The sequence below is a fragment of the Camelus bactrianus genome, chromosome 6 (assembly GCF_048773025.1).
Source record: "Camelus bactrianus isolate YW-2024 breed Bactrian camel chromosome 6, ASM4877302v1, whole genome shotgun sequence".
Lineage (NCBI taxonomy): Eukaryota > Metazoa > Chordata > Mammalia > Artiodactyla > Camelidae > Camelus > Camelus bactrianus.
In genome coordinates, this window is record NC_133544.1 from 65,480,579 (window position 1) to 65,491,006 (window position 10,428).

The 10,428-nt window shown below is 36.1% G+C and overlaps 2 protein-coding genes across 2 annotated transcripts; both read left to right on the plus strand.

Moving 5' to 3' along the window:
- Window positions 1-300: 300 nt before the first annotated feature.
- On the plus strand, window positions 301-1,218 carry LOC105080074 (olfactory receptor 4L1-like). Its single transcript, XM_010968972.2, has one exon. It carries the CDS (start codon window positions 301-303, stop codon window positions 1,216-1,218), a length of 918 nt encoding a protein of 305 aa, XP_010967274.2.
- A 7,664-nt stretch (window positions 1,219-8,882) lies between these two features.
- Window positions 8,883-10,127, plus strand: LOC105076134 (olfactory receptor 4N5). Its single transcript, XM_010964149.3, has one exon. The coding sequence runs from the start codon at window positions 9,012-9,014 to the stop codon at window positions 10,125-10,127; it is 1,116 nt and encodes a 371-aa protein (XP_010962451.3). The 5' UTR covers window positions 8,883-9,011.
- Window positions 10,128-10,428: the final 301 nt, after the last annotated feature.

The following is a 10,428-nucleotide window of genomic DNA, read 5'->3' on the forward strand; positions in this document are numbered from 1 at the left end:
GTCTGATACTTTACAATCAAAGCAAAATCTTTACATTAGAACTGAATCATTTCACTGTTTACTGCTAAATTACCTCATATGTACATCTACACACAGTACACAACTCCTTATTGTGAACATTGGTAATGCAAGGATTTGAGAAAACAGCCTCAAGAAGGTGAGATTTAAGAATACATGCTCTCATATCACCAACTATTATTCATCAAATAGAAATCAGAAGACATCAGTACTAATTGTGGCTTTTTTTAAAAAATCTCTTCCATATATAGAAAACTTCTAGAACCTTTCTGAGTGGAGGAAATGGATCTGAGTAATGGATCTGTGGTGACTGAGTTTATTCTACTAGGGTTTTCTGCACCATGGGAACTTCAGATCGTCTTCTTTGTGACATTCTGCTTGATCTACGGGGCTACCGTGTTGGGAAACATCCTCATTATGGTCACAGTGGCATGCAGTTCCTCCCTTCACTTTCCCATGTACTTCCTCCTTGGAAACCTCTCTGTTTTGGACCTGTGTCTCTCCACGGTCACCACACCCAAGATGATCAGAGACTTGCTCGCTGAACACAAGACCATCTCCATATGGGGCTGCATGGCCCAGATGTTCTTCATGCACTTCTTTGGAGGTGCTGAGATGACTCTTTTGATAGCCATGGCTTTTGACAGGTATGTAGCCATATGTAAACCCCTGCACTACAGGACAATCATGAGCCACAGGGTGCTGGGAGGGTTTGTTGTGCTTTCATGGACAATTGGCTTTATACACACCATGAGTCAGGTGGTATTAACAGTGAACTTGCCTTTCTGTGGCCCCCACATCATTGACAATATATTTTGTGACCTTCCCCTTGTGATTAAGCTTGCCTGTGTGGAAACATATACTCTGGAATTATTTGTCATTGCGGACAGTGGACTGCTCTCACTTATCTGTTTCCTCCTCCTGCTTGTCTCCTACACCGTCATCCTGGTCACTGTGCAACAAAGATCATCTGGAGGGCTCTCCAAGGCTCTGTCCACACTGTCTGCCCACATCACTGTGGTCACTCTGTTCTTTGGGCCATGCATCTTTATCTATGCCTGGCCATTCAGTAGTTTTGCAGGTAATAAAATCCTTGCTGTATTTTACTCTGTTATCACACCCTTACTGAATCCTATTATTTACACCCTGAGAAATCAGAAAATGCAAAAGGCCATGAGAAAATTAGTGTCAACATGTTAGCTCTGCACAGAACTTACAGATTTTAGGACTATATAATTAACAGCCTTTCAAATACTGTGCTAACAGAATATATCTTATATATAATATATGGTTTCACTATTTTATGTTAGAATCATAATCAGTGCAGAAAATAATAATAAAATATTGTAAAAAAAATAAAAAACAAAAAAATAAAATATTGTAAATTCAGTTAATGCTGTTATAATACAGAATGATAATTAGTAATCTGCAGCAAAATAAACACGTAGAATCATTGGATTCTTTACAACAGTCAATATACTAGTGAAGAAATAAATATGAAATCTGTGATGAGTACTATTAGAGATGATTCTAATAGATACAGATTGCTAATGACAGTCATAAACTTATATTATTGTAAATGAGGTACTCTGAACAAATAGTGATTGAAAAAAATGTTAACAACAATGGGAAATATATAATTCTAACCTCTTGAGACAAAACATAAAAATAATCAATTTCATAGTATAGTGAATATAAGATGCCAGTGTGAATATAAGATACCAAAGGGAAAATAGTCAATGGAAGGACAATTTTAATAGAACTACAAAGAGCAGGCTTGAAACCACATGCTCTGAAAAATGTCTTAAGTGTGTGCAGTTGACTTGCAAGCCTCAATAAATAAAACAGAAGCACACTTTTTGATTTTTTGTAATATACCATAATTTAAGCATATTTGCCATAATGATCATATTCATTTCTATCTCTACATAGTAAACAAAAAAATCTCAGTCTCACAACATATTAAAGGAATCCTAACCAGTGATAAGATAAAGTATACATTCAGTGCTGGACGGAATTATAAGTCATTTGATAAAACACTGTGTAAGGCTTTTATGTCTGTCAGCACACTCTAGATCTTCAGCCCCTCAGGTTACAAAACATATAAAATTGCAAATCATTTAAAATAACTTTAAAATCTATTAAAGATGTTAGAAGAAAATTTAAAAATCACACCTGAGGCCCAGTTTATACCCTGAACTCCAAGAAAATAAACCAGCATTGAACCATTGTCTACTCTGAGGACACCTACAAAATACCATTCCCTAGAGAGCCTGCTAACAGAACTTGGAATTTTGCAGCACACTGTGGGCTGGGCTTTAGACCTGAACAAGGATGGAGACTGACTGAGGCCATGCCAAGGGCTCACATTCTGAAAAAAGAAAAAATTAGAAGAAAGCCTACCTAGCAGAAGGAGAAAGTAAGCAAAAAATGTCTCTACACTGATTCTTAGTGGAGATAAAATAAATGCTTCCTAATAAGGGTTTCACTCATCATCACACTCTTTGTATGCCCTAATACATCCGTGTGAGAATTTTCTTTTAACTTGCAACTTAAGGGTGGTATCTGTAGGCATTTGGCAGAAGTAAACACAAGTATTCCTGAAAAAAAATTGTAGCTTGAAAAGAGGTGTTAAAAAATAAAATTCAACTGAGTAAATGTGAAGCTTTAATTAGCTTTATTAAACAATGCATGTCAGGCAGCATCTCATCTGGCAAAAAGATACTACGAAGTGTTACACAACATGGAAGTTTTAGAGTAAGGAGTGTGGGACCAGGAAAGAAAATCATATGCAAGTGAAAAACGAAAGTTCACTGGAGGAAAGTAAAAGTTCAGGTCTGAGCTTAGGCATTTTCCATTGGTGGAGCTTGTTGCTGGGCAAGAAGTATTCATTCCTCCTGCTGGAGTGGTAAAGTAATTTCTCTTCCTGTTTGGGAGAACAACATGCATCCTTTCACACTGGGATTATTATCCAATGACAACTGGGGTAGCTGACGATGCATGAATGGTGGGGCACGAGAGCTCTGTTTACAGGTCTTTTCAACTCCAATTTTAATTGAGGTTTTCTTTTCTTAATTTTCAGACAGGCTACACTGAACACTCACAGAAAGGTTTTAAAAGTGAAAATCCACAATCTAAAAACACAAAAAACCCTAGCATAAGTGAGAGTCAGGAGAAAGGGGAAAGACAATGCACAGAATGGTAGAAGATGATTATAAATCAGGTATCTGATTAGGGACCTTTATCCAGAATACAAGAACTCTTACAATTTTGAAATAAAAAGACAACTGGATTAAAAATAGGCAGAGGATATAAGTAAATAAGTCTCCATAAAAGATATACAAATGGCCAGTAAATACATTAAAAGATCCTGAACATCATTAGACAAGAGGGAAACACAAATCAAATTCATAATAAGAGACAATGTGACACCCACTAGGTTGACTATAATCAAAAAGACAAACAGTAAGAAAGGTCAACTAGGATGTGGAGCAATTGGAACCCTCATAGTTTGCTGGCAGAATGTAAAATGGTGCAACCATGTTGAAGAGAATTTTGGTAGTTTCTCAAAGTGTTAAACATACAGATAACATATGACCTAGCAATTTCACTCCAATATCTATGCAACACACACAAAAAATGAAAACATACCCACACAGCAAATTGTACACAAATGATTACAGCAGCTTTAGACAAAATGATAAAAGAGTTGAAACATCCCCAAATGTTCATCATCAAATGAACAGATAAAACAAAATATGCTACATCCATACAATAGAACATTACTTGGCAATTAGCAATCCCAGCTCTCAGTTTCTCCCTGGGGAGCAAAAGAGTTGCTCCATGCAACCAGCTCCTCAGTTTCTCCGAGGCCTCCCAAAGAACTAGAATCTATCTCACCAATCACTTCTGAGAAGTGAGATCCCTGAGAAGTCTGTAATTATATAAAAGACAATAAAATTAAAAAGCAAAAATAAAAGACTTGGCATTTCCAAAGATTTCTCATCTCTCCTCTACCCTCTCCTCCTTTTTCTGTATCTGCAAATATGCCTTCATGGTGCATCTCTGTGTACATGGTTTCTCTGTCTCTACATCTTTTCTCCTATTTTTTCCATTATGTCTTTTCATTTTTTCCCCTCTGTTCTCTCTTTTCCAATTACCTCATTTTTCTATCTGTCTTTCTGGGAATTTATACTACAGATAAACTTCTACATTAGCAAAATGATTCAAAGGTATTTATCTGCAGCACAGATTATAATAGGAAAAAAAACTGCAAAAAACATTATTTTCACCTCTTTCCCTCTTTCTTCCACTTTTTAACATCTCCTACTGCATTTCTGGATGAACTGGACATAAATTTGAATGAAAGTATACTTAATCATATATTGTATTTGTTTTGTAAAAGTTAAGTTTGTTATTTCAATTTTAATGTGACTCAGATTCATTTCACTTTTCTTTTTAATGTATAACAAAAACTAAGATAAATTGATTTTTATATGATTGAATATTTTTTCTTCTGCAACATAACTTAATTGAAAAATGAAAAGGTCTTCATTTTGCTATAGCAGAACAGAGGAACTACACATTCAAAGACGTGAATAACTGTAAATACCAAGATCACAATAGAGTAATTTCTTTTACTTGAGAGGGTATATCCCTAGAGGAACTATTCTACAAGACACCATGAGTTTCTCTTATTTAAGGAGAATTATTCCTGAAAAAACTTTTGAGCATAACATATTTTCTCTCTACTTAACATTTCTGCATAAAAATATGCAGATAGGAACAAACTTACCATTGACTTAGTCTCATTACTTAATTTCTAATTGAACATCAATGTCTTCTTATCACTTATATGAATTATATAATAAGATCTAAAACAACCTCCCCAGGCTTATTACTTTCATTATGCTTAATAAGCATATGTGCCATTTCATTATCACTCTCTCTGATGGAATGCCAAATTCAAAATCCTAACAAGACCCAGTGTGGCCTTAGCTGGCACATGTTTTGAATATTTAATCCTCAAAATATTCTTGTCTTTTCTTTTTTCTAATTCTGATTGACATTCTAATAATTCCCATTGGAAGTATTCTGCAGGCTTAAGGTAGCTATAAAATCCCAAACCATATCCCCTACTGCATCACAAACTGTAGAGTAGATTTTAGAATCTTTGTTGTTTCACTATGTGAACATATATTTAAGGTAAAATTCTAGAATGATCTGTTAATCTCTTTTCATCAGAAGGAAGATAATAGGCATTTATTTGAGAGTAGCGCTTGGACCCCGGTAAGGTGAAATTTTTGCTCATTCTTCATATTTGAAAGAAATTAAGAGGATGAAGAAATAGGAAAAAAATCATACTGTTTGGGACATTTGCTGCCTTAAAATGCATGAGAATAGAATGATGCTGCAGAAACAAAAGGTGAGATCAAAATCCAGACATACAGCACTTTCTACCCTGTCCCTCAAATGCACCTCCTGCCATGTCCTCCTGAGGCTTATTAGTACTATTTTAAAGGGGCTAAAATCTTTAATCCTAACATTATTTAAAAAAAAAAAAAGTGAAAATGAAAATAACTTTATGAGATCACCCTCTAGATTTAAATTGGGGTACCATCTGATTTTCAGAAATAAAGGGAAACAGGAAATCAGGAATCCAAAGTCAGAAGCGGTAGGCTGAGTCCCAGAGACAAACTCCACTGCCTTCACAAGTTTGCAAACCTCTTGGTTCCGATGCTCGGCAGTCATATGGTCCTAATACAATCATAAGGCTCAGAGTTAGGGATCTTAAAACAAGAAAGACTTGATTCACAAACCCTAGCTGAATTAGAAAAGAAAACGTTATGTGGACATCTCCTTGAACCTCTACAATTTCCTACTCTGAAATGACTCAGATTTAAGCAGTCACCATCTCTTACGGAATTAACTCCAGGGCAGGGACAAAAGATCTAGTGAGATGGTGTCCACGTTAATCACTTTTTTACTAGAATTTGTCTAATCACTAAATGTTTTAGCTCAGTTTAAGCAGATGTGAATTGGCTACTATTCATTTCATTTAATCTTCATATCAACCCTGTGGAGTAGAAAGGTAGATATATTGTTTCTCCTTTGTAGATCAAAAAAAAAAAAAAAAGGTTTAAAAAGACTAAATGACTTGCCCAAGATTAGACAGTTACAGAAATTGCAGAAATATTAAATTAGATAGGATAATTCCCAAACCAGGGCTTTTCATATAACATTCATAATACTGTCTAAAATCTTAGAATATTAAATGACAATAGTGATTTCCATTATCTAATTTAACTACTCCATTTAATTTATAAGTTATTATCTGGATGAAGATCTGTGCAACTGAATAAAGTTTTACATAATCCTCAACTTTAGTATCAATTACATATTTTTGATTCCTCAGACTGATCCACATTTTTTAAAACTTGTAGAAATAGGTAACAGTATATTGTAATAACTTTAGATACAGAATCAATACAGTATCAGAAACCACATTGCCATTTTTTAGTTTCATTAGATATATTCACATCGGTGACGGCGGTGTTAAGGAGAATTATTTTAGAGTACAGAGACAAGTTATTTCATTTTTATCAGAATGAGTTAAAAGCCAAAAACATATGTCAGAGAATGTGAAGTAACGAATGACTGATTGAGATCAAGTAAATCTCAAAGAGGATTATACTCAGGAGGAAAGGCTTAGCACTGAAGATCAAGTTAAGCATTCTGAACATGTAGAAAAATCCATTCTAATGGAACACTTAGGAAGCACCCACCATGCTCACTCCACCATGGAATGAGAAAAACAATCTATTATCTCAGAATTAATCGAAGGACAGGCTTCGAATATAATGAAGCAGAACAGATGTAGAGAACAAAGTGAAAACAGATTTAAGACTGAAAGAATGTGGGCAAACAAGAGGAAAAAGAAAAAGAATCATAAGGAAGAAACTGATGAAGAAGGAAAAGCAGGGGATATAATAAGGAAGAGAAATAGCAAGAAAAAATTTAATAAAATTTAAAAAGAAAAGAAAAAAGAAGCTAAAGAAAATAAAAAATAATAATTGAGAAAATGAGTGTATTACAGTAGAATTAGCAGAAAAAGAATAGGAAATGATAAAAAAAAAAATAGTAAGAAAGAAGTAATAGGAAATGAGTGGGGAAAGATTAAGGACTGAGATGCTAGGATGGTGATCAGATCCCCAAGCAGGAGCTGGTCTGACAGCAGTTGGAATCTAGGCATACTCAGTGTTGCCTGCGGATGTTGTGTGTCTGCACAATGAGAAACAGAGGAGGGATATAGGCACCCTCTCTACCCATACATCTTCAGTGGCAGATATGTTTTTGTATCACTTGAAATAATGTGATATAACCTTAGAACATTTTCATCACCCTAAAAAGGAAATCTCATACTCACTAGCAGTCACTCCCATCCTACCCCTATCCCTAGGCAACCACTCTTCTACTGTCCATCTCTATAGGTTTGCCTTGTCTGGACGTTTTGCATAAATTGAATTATACAATATGTGGTCCTTTGTGACTGGCTCCTTTCACATAGTGCAATGGTTCTGAGGTTGATTCATGTTGTAGGCTGTATCAGTATTCCCTCCTTTTGCTACTAAATTGTATTCCATTGTACCCATAGCATTTTTGAAAAACAAGTATTGCATGTAATTAAAAATCAGGGGAAATATTGTTATATGTCACATTATAGCATTTTGTTACAATTAGCAATTTTTTATTTTTACATTATTTCAATAGTCAGAGACAAGTACAGATATCACAATATATGAGTATTTGTTTATAAAGTGTTTTCATAATTATAGTAATATAAAAATTAGAAAGCAATCACAAATATCTTTAAAACTTTAAAGCATAATTTATAATAATATGTAGAAAAGGTCCACTATTTTCATGCACCCCTACGGACTATCCTGGGCATCCCCTGGGATGAGCAAACCCTACTTTGGAGACCACTGTATAAACTAAACCTTGATTATGGATATCTCTAATATGGTTAGAATTCTTATTTAAGCCAGATTATTCTGCAAAGGCGAATATTTACATGAGAAATATCTTGATTGCGTGCTTAAATAAAATAACACCAGTTGATGGGACACAATAATTTATAATTAACTTAAACTGAGGAATACACACATTTTTCTACCACTTACTAATGAGAACAAAGAAGAAAACTCATTGTAACTTTAAGAATCTTAACTGCAATGCTTTATTTTTCTCATCTGTCAGATGATATATTAGACTACATGTTCTATATGGCCAATTCCAGTTCTAGTAAGCTTTAATTTTATTAGCTGAGATAGTAAAAATCTTTTATATATTCTGACAAATTTTACATTATAGGAAAGTGTCTGTGGGAATAATATCATTTGGCTATCATTCTGAGATCTGAGGGAAAATTAGGCTATGAATACATGGTGAACAAATAAGACTGGGCTAGTATTAATTAGATTTAAGAAGAGGATGTTGAGCAGATGCAGGATTAGGGCCAAATCAGGTGTGTAACTAGGGGAAATCTTTAAATTAGATGAAATGTAGGGTTCTTGCTTGAGATCTAAGTGTCCACTTTGGAGTAAGGGTACGCAAGGGCACCAAAGCAGAACAAGGTGATGGGAACTAGTCAGGCACAAATTCAGAAAACAAGGCACAAAGTTGCAAACCAGGAACTAGGGATTCTACAAGAACTGAAGGAAAGAAGCATTAGCAAAATCACTTTGCTCTGTGGGGATGAAGAGAGGGGACAAAAACCCAGCAACTAATCTAAACATTAGAAGCAGTGAACCATGAACAACAAGAACAACAATAACCTGATAACCTTAATCATGATTAATTTTTCTTTTAATCAGGAAATTCCTAATATACTTCAAGCAAAACAGCTGAGTCCTATAGGACCACAGTTATATAGAAGCACATGGTTAAATAGGAATGCAAGTGTGCCTACCAGAACAGTGTCTTAAAGGGGGATGGGGAAAATGAAGGGCAGAATGGTGAACTCAAAACATAAAAGAATTATGGGGCATAAATTGATTTCAGCTGGGGAAGTGCTAGATGTGGCAAATACTGATTTATCTGGAGAAGAGCTATGGAATAGACGAAAAGGTGATTACAACACACGATGTTTTGCTCTTTGTTATTCTGCAGACTTGGGAGTGATGGAAAGGGAGAACAGCACAGTGGTGAAAGAATTCATTCTCCTTGGTCTCGCCCAGTCTCAAGATGCTCAACTCCTGGTCTTTGCACTAGTATTAATTTTCTACCTCATCATCCTCCCTGGAAATTTCCTCATCATCCTCACCATCAGGTCAGACCCTGGCCTCACGGCCCCTCTCTACTTCTTTCTGGGCAACTTGGCCTTCCTGGATGCATCCTACTCCTTCATTGTGGCTCCCAGGATGCTGGTGGACTTCGTCTCCAAGAAGAAGGTGATCTCCTACAGAGGCTGCATCACTCAGCTCTTTTTCTTGCACTTCCTTGGAGCAGGGGAGATGTTCCTTCTAGTTGTGATGGCCTTTGACCGCTACATTGCCATCTGCCGTCCTTTACACTACTCAACTGTCATGAACCCGAGAGCCTGCCATGTCTTGCTATTGGTTTTGTGGCTTGGGGGCTTTACTCATTCCATTGTACAAGTGGCCCTTATTCTCCACTTGCCCTTCTGTGGCCCAAACCAGTTGGACAACTTCTTCTGTGATGTGCCACAGGTCATCAAGCTGGCCTGCACTGACACCTTTGTGGTGGAGCTCCTGATGGTCTCCAACAGTGGCCTGCTCACCCTCTTGTGCTTTCTGGGGCTTCTGGCCTCCTATGCAGTCATCCTCTGCCATGTCAAGGGGCACTCTTCAGAAGGGAAGAGCAAGGCTCTTTCCACATGTACCACACACATTATCATTGTGTTTCTCATGTTTGGGCCTGCCATCTTCATCTACACGCGCCCCTTTAATGCCTTCCCAGCTGACAAAGTAGTTTCTCTTTTTCACACTGTAATCTTTCCTTTGATGAACCCTGTGATTTATACCCTTCGCAACCAGGAAGTGAAAGCCTCCATGAGGAGACTATTGAGTCGGCACATGCTTTGCTAAATGCAACTGAAAAGTGAGAAAAGCCAGAAAGGAGAAAGTTCATTTGGAATTAATTAAATTATTTATTTATTAATGCACTGAATCAGTCAGTCATTTAGCAAACACTGCATTTCTTAAGCACTTCCAATTTTCAGGCACCTTTCTAGGTACATAAAAGAGCCAGGTAAGATTCCAAGTCTCCTGGTGTTACAATCAAGTGGATAAAGGCAGGTTAAACTACTAAATTAAAAAAATAATACCTGAAAGAGATGGGTCTCTGAAGCAAATCAAAACTAATGTTATGATGGTAGTTACTTTGTTT

Coding starts and splice junctions, on each gene's coding strand:
- LOC105080074 (XM_010968972.2), top strand. CDS start 301: ATGGATCTGAGTAATGGATCTGTGGTGACTGAGTTTATTCTACTAGGG.
- LOC105076134 (XM_010964149.3), top strand. CDS start 9,012: ATGGGGAAAATGAAGGGCAGAATGGTGAACTCAAAACATAAAAGAATT.